The sequence below is a fragment of the Rhinatrema bivittatum genome, chromosome 3 (genome assembly GCF_901001135.1).
Source record: "Rhinatrema bivittatum chromosome 3, aRhiBiv1.1, whole genome shotgun sequence".
NCBI lineage: Eukaryota > Metazoa > Chordata > Amphibia > Gymnophiona > Rhinatrematidae > Rhinatrema > Rhinatrema bivittatum.
Genome location: NC_042617.1, coordinates 584,106,639 through 584,126,239, shown reverse-complemented (window position 1 = coordinate 584,126,239; position 19,601 = coordinate 584,106,639). Strand labels below are relative to the sequence as shown.

Here is a 19,601-nt window from a genome sequence, read left to right as displayed (position 1 = left end):
GGCTCTGCGCGCGCCGGTAGGCCTATGTAAAATAGGCGCACCAGCGCGCAGGGCCCTGCTCGCCTAAATCTGCCCGGATTTAGGCGGATTTAGGCGAGCAGGGCTCTTAAAATCCGCCCCTAATTGTGGGGAGCCCCAAGCTGAGGGTTGTAACAGAGCGATTACTGAATAGCAATCCAGACCCCACCATGGAGAACAGACTACTGTGAGAACAGGTTATGCAAAACTGCTTGTCCAAATTGAAGTCAGTCCTTCAGAGGTTGTCCAGACGGTAATTTGACATAAAGGTGTGAGTGGATTGTGAAGGGTGACGTGGGTGGGAACCCTTGTTGCTGTGGCATAGTTGACGCAGTCTCATAGGCAGATCTACAAGGTCTATGATGACAGCTGGTGAACATGCCCTGTAACAGGTCAAGCTGGAGCTTCACCTATACTGCTGACTCCCCTGCAGGTTGAGCCCTTGAGTTCTGGTGGCCGGTAGGGCTTAGTGGATCCCTAGGGCAGTCTGGTAAGCAAGAGTCTGAGGGCACACCAGGATCAGGGCAGGCAGCAGACTGAAGTAGTCAGAGACATGCCAAGGTCAAGGCAGGCATGCAGACAGGGGTGGTCAGGTCCAGACAGCAAGCAATTGTGGTCAGGTCCAAGCAGGAGGTCAGAATCCGGAAGTCAGGCCAAGGTGGACGAAGATACACAGAAGACACTGGATGAGTCAAATAGGATAAGGCAAGGCTGGACAAAGAAGACTGGACGAGGCAAGGTTGGACAAGGAAAGCTGAATGAGGCAAGGCTGGACGAGATAGGATACAGGAAGAAGCTGGAAGACACAGGAACATGAGAATGCTGTAGCAACACTCACTGCTACTAGGCAGGATGCCCATTGCTGAGGCAGTTCTTTGGTGTGCGGCTTGGTCTTAAGTACCCAGCTGCGTGATGTCATCAAGAGGTGCCAGCTCTTCAGGTTCCCACCATGGGCCTTTTCAAGGCAGGCGCGGTGTGTACACACATGCCAAGGGACATCCCACAAGAGGAGAAGGTCAGTGTCCTATTGGCGGCAACCTGCTGCATGGAGAAAATATGGTGGCTTCCAGGCTATGCTTAGGATCAGAGTGTTGGGAGAGTGAGTGATACTGGTCGTGAACAAGTCCTGCGACCGGCAGCTGTAACATTGATGACCATGTTACACTCTCCTTCTCCAAAGGGGAGGAGCCAGCAATCTGTTACGCTCGCCTCCTCCAGACGGGAGGAGTTAGCAATCTGCTGTCACTCACTCCGCCAGGAGGGCGGAGTTGGCAAGCTGTTCTGCTGTGCTCCTGAAAGGGGAAGGAGTAGCGATATGATATGACCTGCTCCTCCAGAGGGGAGGAGTTAGCTATCTGTAATTCTATTAGCGAACTGCTGTTAGATGCTCCTATGAGGAAAGGAAGTAGCAAGCTGTATCAATCTGCTAAGGAGTAGCAATCTGTTATGAATCAACTCTCCAAGGAAGAGGAGTTAGCAATAGGTATATAGTACTTCGCTATTGAGATAGCAATCTATCTTGCCCCCCACTACGGAGTAGCAATCTGTATATATATATATATATAAGCTGCTGGCAAGTCTCAGAAAAAGAGGAGTAGCTGTCTATATAATACTTCCGTGACAGAGTCAAGTGGTTGGCTCCCACAAGGTGACAATAGTGAAAGGAATGACCACTTGGGGGAAATGGTGAATCCCTGGGCCGATGGCAGATGACAGTGCCCCCAAGAGGAGATCCTGAGAGGAACCACCGGCTAGGTTAGAATATGAGATAAACACAATAGTTCTTTATTAGACTGGAAGCTGGACCACCAGAGGTGGCAGTAGTGAGTCGCTGTGTCCGGCAAGGCTGAAGTCCTTCTGATAGTGGAATATAATCTCTGGGTCACTGAGCTGTAGAGAGAGACTAGAAGTAGTGAGTAGACAGGATATACTGGATACAAGATGGTACACTCACAATAGTAGATGTCTGCAATGGTCTCTATGCCACAGAGAGTCTTAAGTACATTCAGGAACAGGAGCGTAAGCAAGCACTGGTTCCCACAAACAGTCTGTAATAAGAACTCACAATTGCTGTATATGAAATGGCTTCTAAAGTAGAAGAGAGTCTGGAATAGATTCTAGGAACATGGGCCCTCGTGGAGCGAGTACCGGTTCCTATCTGTAATCTTGCCAATGTAACTCTTGATCTCTGTACCTGCGAGAACGTCTTGGACGGAAGGGAGTCTTTAGAGCAATAGGAATGTAGGCCCTCGTGGAGCGAGTACCGATTCCTATGTAATAGATCGCTTCCAGGAAACGAGGAGTCTTCCGAGTGTTCTGGCAATCTAAAATCAAGAAGAGAGAGTGGAGCCCCCGTGGAGCGGGTACTCCTGGTAAGTTTGAAAAGGCCGAGCAGTGGGGACACGTTCCCCGGCTGACTCGGATCATTGTTGCAACTATCGTGGACTGCCGAAGCAAGTCCCTTGGAGTTCCTTGCTAACTCATTAGAGTTAGCAAGGAACTCCAACGCGTGTCCAAGAGCAGGCTAACAGGCTAACAGGCTAACAGGCTAGCAGGCTAACAGTAAGGCCCCTTATTCAGTAAGGGGAGGAAAACGCGCGTCCAACCCGCGGCACCTAATACCGCCCTCAACATGCAAATGCATGTTGATGGCCCTATTAGGTATGCACGTGGGATACAGTAAGTGAAATGTGCAGCCAAGCCGCACATTTTACTCTAAGAAATTAGCGCCAACCCAAAGGTAGGCGCTAATTTCTTCTGGCACCGGGAAAGTGCTCAGAAAAGCAGTAAAAACTGCTTTTCTGTGCACCCTCCGACTTAATATGGCGATATTAAGTCGGAGGTCCCGAAGAGTAAAAAAAGTTAAAAAAAAAAATTTTGAATTCGGCCCGTGGCTGTCGGGCCAAAAACCGGACGCTCAATTTTGCCGGCGTCCGGTTTCTGAGCCTGTGGCTGTCAGCGGACTCGAGAACTGACGCCGGCAAAATTGAGCGTCGGCTGTCAAACCCGCTGACAGCCGCCGCTCTTGTCCAAAAAGAGGCGCTAGGGACACGCTAGTGTCCCTAGCGCCTCTTTTTACCGCCGGGCCTAATTTAAATAAATTAACTTACTGTATCGTTCTCCCGCGTTTTTTACTGTATCGGCCCGAAAGACTTTTAAAGTGCGGATGGATGACATCACTACGGGGGGACTCCCCCGAGGTTCGCGCCCTTGCTGGTACAAAGTCTGGAGCGCGTGCGCGCCCTTACATCATCAGGAATATGGCGGATCCGTAGCGTCAGGCCAGCCCGGGGGAACCGGGACCAAGAGGTGGAGAGAAGCCGCGACTGCACTGTCCGTCAGAGCCGAAGGGAGTCACATCCCAGGTAAAGAGGGTGGAGCGAGGGGCGAGAAGAGGCACGAACGCAAGAGACCAGGGATGAGAATGGAGTTTACGGATTCTTCTAGCTGAGGTAACTGCAATGAGGAACATTTTTTCCATGTCAGAAACTGAAGAGAAGCTATCGCTAGTGGCTCAAAAGGTGCCTTCAGGAGTTGATGTTCAAACAAATTGGAACTGGAGGATTCTGTATTGGAGACAGAATGTGACACAACCCTTTCACAAATTTAGATATCAGTGGATGGGCAAAGAGGAGCTTAGTGTCCAATTGAACATGATAAGCCATCATGGCACTGAGATGCATTTTCACCAACAATGTGGTGATGCCTGAGTCAGAAAGGAGGATCAAGTACATTAGCAAATGCTTGGGCTCACAAGAAAATGGATCCAAGGCATTCTGTTGGCAACACTTGGAATATCTGATCCATTTGAAGGCATAGATTTTTCTAGTGCAGTGATTCTCAACCAGCCCTTGGGCACACCTAGCTGGTCAGGTTTTCAGGATATCCACAAAGAATTGCATGAGATAGATTTGCATGCACTGCCTCCATTGTATACACATCTCTATCTCAACGTTGAGAAGGAGACTGACTTGCTGCCGGTCACAACACCTAAGATCTATCATTTGCTGCCTAGAGCAGTGGTTCTCAACCTTTTTTCTGTCGGGACACACCTGACAGATGGTTCTCACATGCATGACACCCTGACCCATGATCGTCACTGGGCTAGATGTAAAAGTACAGTTTGCATCCACGGGAACCCCCCTGACCCACAATAATGGATGTAAAGCAGAATTACGACATTCCCCATACAACTCACCCTACAAAAAAGATATTCTGGTTCTAGTGTCATGTCAGTAACAGCAACTCAAACTCCTTCTACTTCCAGGCTCAATAGCCCTACTTATGAAAAGTCAGCAGTTTACCACCAATGCATGTCCTCTTGAGAAAACACAACAAATAAGACCGATACAAACGCTTACATGCTAATAAAATATCCAATTGTCAGATTCAATATAAGAGAATGAACTGTGATAAGTACCATTTTCTTTACATAAGCTTTAATTGCATACCCTGCTTTAACATGATCTAGTTGCTGGGTAGAATTATGATTTTCTTGTGAAATGGGCTTTCTGAATGAAACTTATCACATTCCGAACATGTAATTTGTTTTTAATGAGTGCTTTATTTTTCTTGGTAAGTTGTGAGGGGTTGCTTTATTTAGAACGTTTTTCCCATGTTCTGTAGCTGAACTCTGGCTGTTCTATGTCCTCATTTTCTGGCTTTGCATAAGTTCATTCTCACTACTGCAACGTTTATCACATTCAGAATATCAAAATAGTTTCTCTTAAACAATTTTTTTTTCTTTGGTGCCTATATTTTTTCCTTCTGACTGAGGGCTTTTGTGGAAAAACCTCCCCAATATAATCAACCTCCAAACAGGGTAGGAGAAACAGGCTGGAATTCTGGAGGGCTAGAAGAAAAAGAACTATAGAATAGATACAGTGGTAGTGAAACCTGTATTTTTGTCCTTTTCCACATTTCTTTTCTGGGGACAAAACATCCCAATGACCATGCCTCTTGGACATTTTCTACTTTTGTAGCTGCTCCTTTCAGTTTTTTTCTAACAATTTTTCTCATTTTATCAAAGTTTCCCTTTTGAAAGTTTAGCACGAGAGCCTTGGATTTGCACACTGTTCCTTTTCCAGTCCAGATGTATTCCACACATTAAGAAAGGTGGAAAGAAGGCAAAACAATTACCGGCATGGTTAAAAGGGGAGGTGAAAGAAGCTATTTTAGCCAAAAGATCTTCATTCAAAAATTGGAAGAAGGATCCAACACAAGAAAATAGGATAAAGCATAAACATTGGCAAGTTAAATGTAAGACATTGATAAGACAGGCTAAGAGAGAATTTGAAAAGAAGTTGGCTGTAGAGGCAAAAACTCACAGTAAAAACTTTTTTAAATATATCCGAAGCAGAAAGCCTGTGAGGGAGTCAGTTGGACCGTTAGATGATCGAGGGGTTAAAGGGGCACTTAGAGAAGATAAGGCCATCGCGGAAAGATTAAATGATTTCTTTGCTTCAGTGTTTACTGAAGAGGATGTTGGGGAGGTACCCGTAATGGAGAAGGTTTTCATGGGTAATGATTCAGATGGACTGAATCAAATCACTTTAAAAGTCCCAACAAAGGTCCCTCATTTCAACCAAACACAGGCTTCTTCAGGGGGATTTGCATCTCATATAACTCTATGGAGCTTGATCTCACATTACTTCTTTTGTTGCATGTCCATTTCTATTAGGATCCACTGCTTTCAAAGGGAAAATAAGAATGTCCATTCTCTTTGAGAACTGGTACAAAATCTGTGGGTAAAAGTACCTGCAGACAATTTTGAAAAGTCCCCAACCCTTTTTCTTTTAGTTACAGATCTTATGAACAGATGTCAATGCAATATCTGATAAACAAAGAGACACTTACCAATGTACTTGAAAGGCTTTTCGAGTTTTGTTAGTTGACTCAGAGCTGTTTCTACCACAGTCGTACTCCAATGATTTACTCTGTTCGGATGGAAAATACTACCACCAATTGTACATTCTATGGCCTAAAAACATATTAATGGTCAGTGCCACTTCTAATAAAGTTGCCATTCACTGTTAAAGTTTTGCATTTCACATTTTCATCAGAAAAAATTAAAAGGAAAAGCTCATTTTTGTGACTTTCAAGACTAACAGCATTTAACAGTCAAGGATTAGTGTACACAGCTTTTTAGCTAATACAGTAAAATGCTTTTCTTTTTTCTGATTTTTTTGGGTTGCATTTCTTGTATTTAAATAGGGGTTGTTGACTCTATTACCTTCTTTTTGTGTAATACCCTTAATACCACCATTGGGGACTTGCTGCCTCATGCCTAGCTGCCATACCCCTAATTTATTTATTTAAAATATTTCTAGATCACTTATCAACGATGCAGTCATGCCTACTTGCCATAGCCCAGAAAAAAAACCAGAAAATCAACAAATGAAATAGCCAGAGTTCAGCCACAGAATTTGGGAAAAGCTATCTTAATAAAGCAACCCTCACAACTTATCAGGAAATTTTTGGTGCCCTTTTTTGGATCCTTGGGGTGCTCTTCCCAAACTAGCTTTCTTCTTGGTTTATTATGATCACTATTGCCAAGCGGCCCCACCACCGTTACCTCTCTCACCAAGTCCTGTGCTCCACTGAGAATTAGATCTAAAATTGCTCCCTCTCGCGTCGGTTCCTAAACCAATTGCTCCATAAAGCTATCATTTATTCCATCCAGGAACGTTATCTCTCTAGCGTGACCCGATGATACATTTACCCAGTCTATATTGGGGTAATTGAAGTCTCCCATTATTACTGCGCTACCAATTTGGTTAGCTTCCCTAATTTCTCTTAGCATTTCACTGTCCATCTCACCATCTTGACCAGGTGGACGGTAGTATACCCCTATCACTGTAGTCTTCCCTGACACACAAGGGATTTCTACCCATAAAGATTCAATTTTGTATTTAGTCTCATGCAGGATGTTTATCCTGTTGGACTCTATGCCATCCCGGACATAAAGCGCCACACCTCCTCCCGACTGCTCTTCTCTGTCATTGCGATATAATTTGTACCCCGGTATAGCACTGTCCCATTGGTTATCCTCTTTCCACCATGTCTCTGAGATGCCAATTAAGTCTATGTCATCATTTACTGCTATACATTCTAATTCTCCCATCTTACTTCTTAGACTTCTGGCATTAGCATACAAACATTTCAAAGTTTGTTTTTTGTTTGTATTTTTATTCTGCTTTTTAATTGATAGGGATAAGTTAGAATTTTTTAGCTCAGGTGAGTTTTTAGTTACAGGCACTTGGACTACTTTTCTAATTATTGGAACCTCACTGTCGGGATGCCCTAATTCTAATGCATCATTAGTATCCTTTAAAGATACATCTCTCCGAACCATGCGCTGCTGAGCAACTGTCGGTGTCATAAAAAACCACAAGGCGACAATAAAGGGACAAGCAGCAAAGAAAGACTAGCATCAACACACTGAGGAACCATGAGGTGGCAACACCACAAGGAATAGAGTCATCTGGTGTATGGCAGCAAGGCAGAGTGGCAGAAAGTTGATAGGGGCAAGACAGGTTGTCAGAGCGAAGGTAGTCTAGTCCCTGTAGTTTTGATAGGGGCAAGACAGGCTGGCAGAGCTGAGGTAGTCTGGTCCCTATGGTTTTCATAGGGGCAAGACAGGCTGGCAGAGCTGAGGTAGTCTTGTCCCTGTAGTTTTGATAGGGGCAAGACAGGCTGGCAGAGCTGAGGTAGTCTGGTCCCTATGGTTTTCATAGGGGCAAGACTAGCTGGCAGAGCTGAGGTAGTCTTGTCCCTGTGGTTTTGATAGGGGCAAGACAGGCTGGCAGAGCTGAGGTAGTCTGGTCCCTGTGGTTTTGGTAGGGGCAAGACAGGCTGGCAGAGCAGAGGTAGTCAGGTCGCTGTGGTGTTGATAGGTTGCGCTCCTCCCACGGCTGGAGCCACGGGAGGCACTTACCTTCACGGCCCAGAGACCACAGAAAGCCGGGGCCTTTCCCGCGGCCTGGAGCCGCCCCGGACCGCCCATATTGCTCTTCAGCACTGCGCGCTGTGAGCACATGCTCTCTTGCGGCAGCCGCCACCTCTGGAGTGTCCAGCGCGGCATGGGGCTGCTGACGCTGTTGCTCCAATGTTGGGCCTAGTCGAAGCCTGCTTCATCTCCTCCCTTTGTTCTCCACAGCGGAAGGACGCCGCTGTCCTTGGTCCTGCATTGCCCTCCTCCTGCTCCTCTTAGGGGCGGGCCCGCGTCTTCCTCTCGGATTTAAAGGGCCCGCGGCTGGATCCGCCCCAGGCCCCACCTGTAAGCTCCTCCCAGGGAGTTGACTCCTTAGCCCTACAAAAGGGCTCGGTAGTCAGTCTACTTTTGCCTTTGAATCAGGTCACTCCTTGCCTGATAGTTGCTCGCCCCGGATCGTCTCCTCTGCTGACCATTCCTGGAGTACTGTTGGCTCCTTCCCAGGTGGCGGGTGCATCGGTCCAGCAGGACCTTCATCGAGCACTACTTCTTTGGCCTAACACCTCGGTGTTGTCTCTCGTTCCTAGGGCTCCGTTCCAGTGTCTCCTGTTCCAGTGTCTCTCCTTTCCCTGGTAGTACCCTCCGGACTGATCTCACGGTACTGACCATTGCTTCTCCTTGACCACGTCTCCTGGTAGTACCCTCCAGACTGATCTCACGGTACTGACCATTGCTTCTCCATCGACAATGTCTGATCACTATCCACTTGGATTCTCTATGCCAGTCTTCCGTGACCTCAGGGCCTTCCTCCTTGGACATTGACCGCACATCCTTGTTCGTGGTGGGCATTCCTCTGCGCCTCTCTCCTGGAGATTCTGCGAGGCCCACCTAAGACCATCTCCTATTGGCGAAGCTCCAGCTATCCTCGGTCTCCTCCTGTACTCCACCTCCTGGTGGCAGGCATCCTCTGGGTTCGACCGGAGGGCCTACCAATCCTGCACCAGGCCAAGGGTCCACTTCCAGTGCAAAAGAGCTTGTGTGCCTATGTGTGATTGAAAGCCTGTGTAGGTGAGAAAGCATGTGAGTATGTGATTGAGAGCCTGTGTGTAAATGAAAGAAAGAGACGGCATGTGTGTAAATGTGTGATTAAGAGCCTATATGAGTGAGAGAAAAAGCAAGTGTATATGTTTGTGATTGAGAGCCAGTGAGAGAGAGGAGAAAGTTGCAAGCAAACCATCCCTATTTCTGCGAATTCAAAACAGTCTCAGGGCACCTGGTTATCAAACGTTCCCAGGTATGCAGAGCAAAGCGTTTTTTTATCCATATTTTTCATTATTGGGTCTTTGTGTCTGCTATTCTGAAATATTTTATTGGTATCTAGAAATTTTTGATATAGGTTTTTAATTATTGGATATTCCATTCATCAGCTATTTTGAAATGTGTTCTTTTTTGTTAGTATGATTTTACTGCTATTGATTTTATATTTCTTGATTTGTTTTGAGGACTGATGAAATTTCTCTTTTTCCTTTGTTACACTGCTTACAATCTCTCTGGCTTATTGCAGTTTCCAGTTCAGTTTTTGTCTGCGTATTTCTAATTATGCTTTATGGTCTCTTTATTTTTTGTTAGGTGGGATCAGCACATGTGATTCAGGTTAGGTATTCTGCTGGCTTGTAGTTTCTGTGTAGGTCTCTATAGTAGCCTGACTTGGTCTGTTTTCCTAATAGGAGGTGTATTGGTGTCTTAAGGCCTGGTGTAATATTTTTAGTGTTGCTTTTTCTTAGGAAAGGTGGTTACTGTTTATGTGCTGGAAATTGGTGTTTTGGTATGGGATGTTTACTATTTATGCAATTTCTGTTCAGACAGAGTACTTATCTTTCCTTTGTGTCATTGTTAACAATAAAAATAATACTGGACCTTTATTTTTTATTTCTGCAGTGAATTGTAATGAGCAGTGTGTCACACATGTGAGCGTCTAGATGGGAAAAAGGTTGAAAACCACTGACCTAGCGGAAAAGTGAGATACGATAAGAATCATTTAAATAGCTCACAGGTATCAATGCACAGGAGGTGGGTCTCTCAGTACAAAGGCGAATGGAACAAGGTCATGGGATGAGGGTGGAAGAAGATAAGACTCAGTAGTAATCTAAGGAAGTATTTCTTTACAGAAGTTGTGGTAGATGTATGGAACAGTCTCCCAGTAGGTCTAGCATGGGAGATCTCTGAGTGAGTGATAGGGATTGCAGAGCTGAACAGTTGTGTGGGTGGGAAGACTAGATAGGTGTATGGTCTTTTCTGCCGATATGTTTCTGTGCTCACCCAGTAGTCCACTCTCCACTGGATGAGGTCTGGGTTGTCAATAGTTGCGCCACAAGGCAGTCCTCAGCTTGGGTTGCCCCACTGGTTATGGCTGATTTAATATTGTTCACAGAGAAAGCAAAGCTGCTTACCTGTAACTAGGGTTCTCCATAGACAGCAGGATAAATCACTCATACCTTTTTTTTTTTAAATTTTAAACAATACAAATAAAGTATTTTTTCAAAAGAAAAGGTAGATTAAGCATTACAGCCTTATATGAATATTAAATAATCAAATATATCCGTAGTCCAAATGTTTTACTTTCATTTTCTCAACACACTATCCATTGTGGGGATCAGATTAAGAGGAGTTAACAAAAGGAAAAAGAAACTTAAAGGAATTGGTATAGCCCTGAGCTAAAAGCAGGGCTATTTCTTTTCTGAGGCTCTATGTATTACTATCAATAGGAAAAGAATCAATGAAAGTCCTTAATTGTTCTGGGGCGAAAATTATAAAACAATAGTTTCCCTTTTTGACAACACATTTACAATTTATAATGATACCGTCTCCTGCCTCATTGCAAGAAAGCCCTTACGCCTTTCTTGCATTATTTTAGAAATGTCTGGAAACATACGTATCGTTAACCCATGAAAGGGGGTATTTACATTTCTAAAATATCTGGTCATAATTTTACTGACATCCTGTTCTGCTACTAAAGACACAATCAATGTGGAACATTCAATAGTTTCAATTGCAGAGGATTCAAGAAACATTGTTAAATAATCCATATCAATCTGATTTTGCTCTAAACCCACAGTTTCCCCCCTTTCCGCTATTAAACAGGGAATAAAATAAACCTTATTAATTGGAGGAATTTCAGTGTCCGTCATTAGAAGGGTCTCCCGAAGATATCTTTTGAAGGACACTATGGGTATTTCTCCCATTATTTTCGGAAACTTAATTAACCTGAGATTTAATCTCTGGTTCCAGTTCTCTAAAAGTTCTAGTCTTCGGGACAATGCTGTCCTGTCTTTTATGGTAGCCTGGTTGAATTCTTGGATATTTTTTATTTCCAATTCCATTTTTTCTACTTTAGTTTGAACATTATGCAGGGACTGACTTTGTTCAATAATCTTTGTGTTCAAAGAGGTAGCCAATTGTTCCATTTTTAGATTGCTAGTTCTAACTGCCACTGACAAACCAGCTGTAAGGTCCCATAGAGTCTCCATCGTGACCACCGCTGGCCTAATAGGGGCTGTTATTTGTTCCACCGGCAAAGTTGGTGTTGGTGTGGTCTCCGTTCGACCAGCCGCTCCCAAAGTTTCCCCAGAGGGCTCCCTTGACACCTCCGGCCGCTCTGCATTCCTGAGACGCCGACATCATCACTCGGCGTCTCCTGCAAGTCCTCCAGCGATGATGTATCCCTCTCAGCTGGTGGTCTGTTTTCGGGGGGGCTGAGGGACACCTCTGCCTCAGGCGGGGGCAGAGTCTCCTCCAACCGACGCTGCAGCGAGGCTACTCCCCCCGTCTCTCACTGCTCCCGGAGTCGTGAAAGTAATAAGTCTCTGCTCCGTTAATTGCGTCGATATAGATAGAGGGAAACACTCTGATTTTTCCCTTCCTTTCGCTGGCATTGTTCTTTGTATTTTAAAGAGAGAAAAAATAAGGAAACTCAGGGAAAAACACCGCAGTAACTCTCAATAACAGAGCAGCTCACTCAATCGACTCCTCTCAGGGCACCCATCACTCATACTTTTATTACCCACCCCACCTTCCTGGAGAGCAGACTACTCAGTTTAAGCTTAAGCTCTGGAAGAGACTTAGTTGCTCATGAGGCAGAAATTGCTTGCAGAATCTGCTATGCAGGCTCAGAAATACTTCTGAGCTCAGAGAGCAGGGTCTGTGTTGACACCATCGGATGATGTCACTGGCTGGTTTAATTTATCCTGCTGTCTATGTAGAATCCTGATTACAGGAAAGCAACTTTGCTTTTTAACTTTTGATATTTGATATGAAAATCTGTCAAGCTCCAGTGTATAAAGGTTTACATTTTCAAAGGAACTATGTAGTTAAAAAGGGGGTTAATGACAGTAGAATAGCTGAAGCCCCCTAAGTGGATTTTTAATTGGCTTATATACATAGACAATTTCACAACATGCATACTTTTCACTGAAGGAAAAAGAGGCATTTGTAAAGGCATAATTGGTTGGGGAGAAAATAATGGGCCAGATTTTCAAAGCCCTATGCACATAAATTGGGTTACGCGCGCCGGGCCTATTTTACAAAGGCCTGGCTACGCGCGTAAAGCCCCGGGATGCGTCTAAGTCTGGGGGCTTTGAAAAAGCGGTGGGGAGGTCCGGGGCGGGGCCTGAGGCCTCTGGCACTGCAGCCATTTGCCGTTGTCTCGGAGGATCGCGTGCTGGCAGGCTGCTGGCTCGCGCAATTTGTGCCTGCCTGGAGGCAGTGCAAGAGGTAGGATAAAGGTTGAGGGGGTAGGATAGGGCTAGGGGGCAAGATGGTTAGGGGAAGGGGAAGGGAGGTTAGGTTAGGGGGTTAGGAAGTTCCCTTCCAGGCCGCTCCGAAATCGGAGCGGCCTGGGAGGGAACAGGTGAAGGCCATGAGCGTCGGCACACGCAGGGGGCACAATTGTGAACCCCTTTGCGCGTGCCGACCCCCTATTTTATAACATGCGTGCACCTGCGCGCACATGTTATAAAATCGAGCATCCATGTGTGCGCGCCGGGTAGCGTGCGCACATGAACGCCCGCGCGTAGCTTTTAAAATTTACCCCAATGTGCACATATTAACAAGTAAATTTTAAAAGCCCTGCATGCGTGAATTACGGGGGTAATGCGCAGTGCATTTTCGGAAGGGCCCGGCCACACACATAACCCCCATTATGCGCCAAAGTGCCGGGCTTTTCCAAAGGTGCGGGCCAGGGGGGGCATGGCGAGGGGCAGGCTGGGTCAGCGTGACCAGCAGTTGGCTGGCACTCGGGGTTTACTTCTGCTCCCGAGGAGCATTAAGTATAAAATAAAAAAATTGGGTCTAGGTAGGATTAGATTAGGAGTCGGAGGGGAGAGGGGAAGAGGAAAGAAGGATAAGGTTAGGGAACTGTGAAAAAGGGCGACTGCATCGCCACACTTAATTTAATGTGAGTCGTGGGCCACTTGCACATGCGAGTGTGGATGTTACAATCCAGCACGCATGTGTGCGCGGACACTGTATTTTGTAACATGTGAATAATGATGGCAACCTCAGAAAAGACAAGATATAGAACATAAAACCATCACTTACGTCTTTAATGATATTGCTTATTTCATCAACGATAAAAGTAGTCTGAGGGGAAAAAAACAAGGGTTGAAATTTCAAAATTATTTCAAATTTTTAAATCCAGTTTTTACCCTATACAATTTCTCATAATCAAAAGACTAAATTGAGAAAATGGACGTGTAACAATTAAAAACTGTTACTGCATAAGCAAGCTTTACTGTCCCTTCTTTCTGTAAATGACCACCTAAAAAAGCTGGACTAGCTTTACAGGTAATAGTATCAAGTTAAACAAATGTAAGTTGGGTGTGACAATTCAGCTAACTGTACATTCTGCAGTATACTTATGCACTTACAGATGAAACTGAACGTTTGAAATTGTACAAAAAAGCAGATGAATAAAAAAACAAATTTGTGATCAGGAAATGATCTAAAACTCTGCCCCTAACCTAGGTATTTTCTGAAGATTAGGTTTATAAGACTGTAACTACAAAAAGAAACCTGAAGAACAGGAGGAGAACCTGACTGTCATGATCATGCAAGCCTAAGTTTTTCAAGGAGAAAGGCATCAGGATGTTACCTTCTTTTAATAGGAAGTGTAGGAGAAATCATGATGATTGGGTCTCAACATGGGACTGACTGTGTGAAAGCAAAGGGGGAAATAAATAATGTGAGAGAAAAAAATATCATAAGAGGAATAGTGGCTAGTGAGTGTGTGTTGAACCATTAATTACATCATCTTAGTATCAGGGTCTGATTCAGGCAAAGACTCAAAAGGATTACTTCACCACAAAAGTTGTAATGAAGAAATAAAGTGTTGAACATAACACAGGTTCCTGACTTATAATATGTAGGAAGGAGAAAACAAGTCAGCCAAACAGGATTCCCTTAGTGGATAAGTGAAGTGTGAGTTCCCAGTAGCTCAATAAGTTGCAACACTGCCCTTGTCAGACCCAGCCCCACAGGTGAGGAAAGAACTCTCTGCTGGTTAACACTTAAAACAGGTGTGTTAGGGCGACCAAGATGGCCGACATATGAGAAGCAGATAAGAACGGTCCAGCTAAGCCTGTCTCTGGAATTTAAAATACCTGGTTACTACAGTTTTTACTTGCAATTATAATGCCTCATACGAAGCGTAAAGCTCGTCTGAAAGAGATTCTGAATGTAAAAGAAGAAGGAAGTCAACAGGCTAAGATTGAGAGCTTCTTTAACCTTACCCCTACTACGCCGGGAGCGAAGACCGCAGAGGGAGAAGCCCAGGAGCTCGGGCTGAACCCTATGGTCGAGGATATTTCGCTCAGCCCAGGGGCTCCTGTAACGCCACCATTGCCGGGAGATCGGATTGGAAAGGAGGGAGAGGAAACATCGCGAGAACCGCAAGAGGAGAGGAGTGAGCGGCCCCCCCCCCCCGACAATCCGACGGAGACGGCGAGGAAATGGCGAACAGAGGAGTTGAGGGAGCAGTGGAGGGGATGGCGACCTCAACCCCGATACCCCATAGAGCTTTGCCGGCACGGGACATCAGTGGAGATACAGCACTTCAAGAACTGGTAAAATTGCAAACTAAACCGGTATTTTCTCTGCAAAAGCCTCCTGTAGTTACGTTGGACACTTTGTGGAAAGCAATGGTGTCGATTGAATCTGCTGTGACTACTCTAACACAAGCATTCCTTGAATCTAATAAAAGAGGTTTGAATACAGAAAAGGTGTTGAATATACAACAGGAGAATATAAAGAGAAAGGAGGAGAAAGTTATTAATTTGGAAAAAGTACAAGGAACTTTGGTAAAAGCTGGGATCAATTCGGAAAGAAAATTTGAGAACATTGAGAATTCGCTCCGCTATTTAAATCTGCGGATTGTGAACTTTCCGGTGGTAAGGAGATTAAATCCAGCTGAGATGTTTAAAGAGTATATGTTGGAAATTTTAAAGATCCCTAAAGAAATTCTTCCTGTTGTATCGAAAGCTTTTTTTGTTTCAAAGAAATTGGAGGTAGCTACGGGAGAAGGAGAGGAAATACAACATCAATCCCAGCAATCTTCGAACACCTCAGAGTTGATTGAACTATCATTAAATACTGAAATTAAAACTAGAGGTATATTACTGGTAACGTTTGCATTTGAGCAAGATAGGAACCTTGTTCTAAAGTTTTTCTTTAGAAATAGAACAGTTAAATACTATGGTTATTCGGTCTGGATTTATCCAGATATTGTGCGCTCCACGCAGGAGCATAGAAAAAGGTTTTTGCTTATGAGACCAGAGGCAATACGTCGGGTTGCCTCTGTAGTGTTGAGATATCCATGCAAATGTTTTTTGAAATATCAGGAAGATAAATATATTTTCTATGAACCAGAGCAACTCAGGGGGTTCTTAGATGGTAAAGGATGAGGTGCTAGGCTCCAATTTGAAAATATAGGGAGGTGCAACTCTATGTAGGTTTATTCCTCTATTAGATAAATTTATATGTTTAAGAGCTCCTTATTGGCTGGAAGTACATCTAGGTCCCAGATTTCCTATTTGATTAAGAGATCCAAGTTTAATGTGTAACACTATTTCCTTTAGGATATGTTTTCCTGTTATGTAATAATTTGTGTGTATCTCTTATTATTCCTCTGCTATATGATGTAAATATATTTGAAAATTGCATAAATAAAAAATAAAAAAAAACAAACCAGGTGTGTTAGAAGGACAAGTCTACTACTGGACCATTACTTCCTATCTTGCCACCAGGAGCTCACCCAGGAGAGCTGCAGCCTCCCAAATCCAGAGTCAGGGGATCAAGCTCCTAGTGCCTCACACTTAGACTCCATCAAGAATCCATAAATATGCATCCCCTTTATGGTCCTCCCAGCCATCTTTAGGTGGCCAGGGCCTTCTCTAGTTATACAGACCCACATGCTAATGAAAGTCTCTGTTGCAATAACTGCAGAAAAATACAGACCCGGCTGTCAGAGATTTATTTTTTCATTATGAAAATTCTCGTCACCCTGGATCCATGTCAGTCTTTTCTCATATTTATGGCATTCATGCTTCCAGTGACTGCCATTCTGAGCAGATGTAAATGGCAGAATGGGTACACTTGTCATCACATTTTTTTGACAGGTTCTATCAGTCAATTAGCATTCACTTCTGAGTTTAGCCATACTCACACTCCACCGATAATCCTGCCCTACCTAGCCCTAGCCCACAAAAATGAATGGGTGTAGTTCTCCCCCAAACCAAGCTCCCTACAATGTCATCAGAAATGGACTCATCAATTTTTATAACATTACAATTAACTGGACCCTGGTCACTTTTTGAAACAGGGATCCTGATTCTGGAAATCCAAGTTACTGCTACTGAGTTACCTGTGATGTAGCAGGGTGTGCGCTCTCTCACCTTCAGGCCGATACAGTGCAATTGGCCGTGCGTTTTTGACATGCATCTATTACCCCTTATATTGTAAGGGATAATAACACGTTAAATTCTGAGCAACCCGGAAAAGTGTACAGAAAAGCAGAAAACACTTCTTTTCTGTACTCTCTCCAACTTAATATCCTAGCAATATTAATATCTGTACACTCTCCAAGTTAATATCCTAGCAATATTAAGTCGGAGGAACCAAAAATTAAAAAAAAAAATTTGCCCACCGGTCAGCAGGTTAAAAAAATGGACGCTCAACTTTACCGGCATCTGTTTTCCTAACCCGTGGCTGTCAGCAGGTTTGCAAACAGACGCCGATAAAATAGAGAGTCAGTCGTCACCTCTTCGCTAATAAGGAGGCACTAGGGATGCACCCGCTCTCCCACAGTTCTTTCTGTATCGGCCTGTTTGTGTTTGTCACAGATCAGTGACTGGAAGATATTCCCTCTTCTGTCCTCCCTCACCTCACTGCTCTTAGCAGGGAAGTTTCTGTGAAAATGCGCATACACAACTAGCTTCTCTGGCAGGTATCAGAATGAAATCTGTTACGATCCCGGTCACTAGCGCAGTGACCGGGCTCTTACCTTCGGCGCGGGCGCCGCATGGTGCCGGGTTCCGGGCCTCCAAAGCCGCGTGGCAGCGGCGTCTCCACGAGGGAGACATCGCCGAAGACTCCGCCCCTCAGCAGGGGAACGCGCGCGCGTGAGGAACGCCGTTTTAAGCGTCCAGCACCCGGATGTGCTGGGACGCCCCTGAGTGACGTCACACACCGGCGGGGCATTTAAACGAACGCTGGAGTTCTCCAAATCGCCTTGTAACGCGGTCACTCTTCGGAGCCTTAGTTGCTGTTCCTGCTAGTCTGGTTCCTGATCCTTGCTGCTCGTTCCTGGACCTTGCCTGCCTGCCTGACTTCTGGACTCGTCCTGCTTGCTTCCTGATCTCTGTTTGCCTTGACTCCGGTTTGTGTCTTTGTTTCTGCCTGCCTGCTGCCTGCCCTGACCCTGGTTCGTGACTTCGTTTCTGCTTGCCTGCTGCCTGCCCTGATCCTGGTTCGTGACTTCGTTTCTGCTTGCCTGCCCTGAACTTGGTTCGTGACTTCGTTTCTGCTGACCTGCTGCCTGCCCAGACTCCGGTTCGTTTCTTCACTCCAGTCCACCTGCCACCTGCCGGGATTCCAGTCCGTGCTTTCGCTGACTGGTCTCGTCGCTCCTTTCGCCTAAGTCCCAGCGGTCCGGGTCCCTACGGGCTTCTCCTGGGGGGACCTCGGGCTTCCAGGGCGAAGACTCCTAAGTCCTAGCGACCCGGGCTCCCACAGCTCCTCTGGAGGGGTCACGGGTTTCCAGGTGAAACTCCAGCTCGTCCAGCGGGTATTCTGCCTCCCGACTGACTCACGCCGGTCGGCCCAAGGATCCACTCCCGGATTTCTGCAGTCGTAACAGTTTGCAAGGCCATGGATCCGGCAGACCTCGCTGGTCTCCAGGCCATTCCGGGCCTCGCTCAGCGATTGGTACAACAGCAGCAGGTTCTAGATTCGTTGGTAGCCACGGTGGAACGTATGGCTACCCGTATGGATGCCGAACCTCCCGCGCCAGCACCGGTACCGGCGGCTGCTCCGGTCGTTGCGCGGATTTCTAAATCAGTGCTTCGTGCGTTTTGCCTTGTTACCTAATCAATTCCCTACTGACTCCGTCAAGGTGGCATACATCTTTTCTCTGTTGGATGGGAAGGCACTCAATTAGGCATCACCAATGTGGGAGAAGAATGACGCCACACTTACTAGTCTTGATAACTTCGTAGCCAATTTCAAAGCAGCCTTCGACGAGCCCGCCCGCCAGACCTCGGCGACTTCCGAGTTGTTACAACTTCGACAAGGAACACGTACCTTGTCTGAGTACGCATTGGAATTTCGCACGCTGGCATTGGAGGTAGGATGGCGGGATGACGCACTGCGTGGCATTTTCCTGGAGGGTCTCGCAGGCCGAATCAAAGACGAATTGGCCGCAAGGGATCTTCCAGAGGATCTTAACACGGTCATAGAACTCGCAGGGCGCATCAACCGACGCCTTCAACAGAGGGCAAAGGAGGTGCGTCCTCAAAGGCGTCTAGCATCTCTAGCTCCGGTTTTCTCGAAGCCATTGGCACCAAGTTCCCGATCTACCGGGGCACACTCCGAAGCGCCCACTGAGGAACCAATGCAATTGGGAAGAACGTCCCTGTCTGAGGAAGAGAAACGCCGCCGCCGCACCCAAGGTCTCTGCCTGTACTGTGGTGGGAAGGGACACTTCCTTTCACAATGTAAAGAGCGGCCGGGAAACGCGCACGCCTAGGGGTATTTGAGGAGTGTCTCCTGGGCTGTTTTAATGCTGCTCCTCAATGTACGGTACCGATAACCCTGAAATTCCCTGGAGGGACCTTTGAGACGCGGGCTCTCATTGACTCCGGGGCTGGAGGGAACTTTATCACTCTTGAACTTGTCCAGAAACTTCAGTTAGCCACTCAACCACGTGAACCGCCCTTACGGGTTACGTCCATTCAAGGAACACCTTTGCCGGGGAGTATTTCTGTTTCCACGATTCCTCTCACCCTTCAGACCGGGTTGCTGCATCACGAGACTATTTCCTTCCTGGTCTTGGAGAAGTCAGTACATCCAGTAGTTCTCGGCCTGCCTTGGCTGCAATTAC

At 45.8% G+C, this 19,601-nt stretch overlaps 1 protein-coding gene across 1 annotated transcript in view; it reads right to left on the bottom strand.

The window, feature by feature from the left end:
• The window catches only part of LOC115088407 (dynein light chain Tctex-type 1-like), a 51,385-nt gene that overhangs the window by 9,515 nt on the left and 22,269 nt on the right, over positions 1-19,601 (bottom strand). Inside the window, exons 2-3 of the mRNA XM_029596643.1 lie at positions 13,547-13,588; positions 5,875-5,998 (exon numbers count right to left, since the gene is read on the bottom strand). Coding sequence (XP_029452503.1) covers positions 5,875-5,998; positions 13,547-13,588 — 166 coding nt within the window. The remainder of the gene's footprint in view (positions 1-5,874; positions 5,999-13,546; positions 13,589-19,601) is intronic.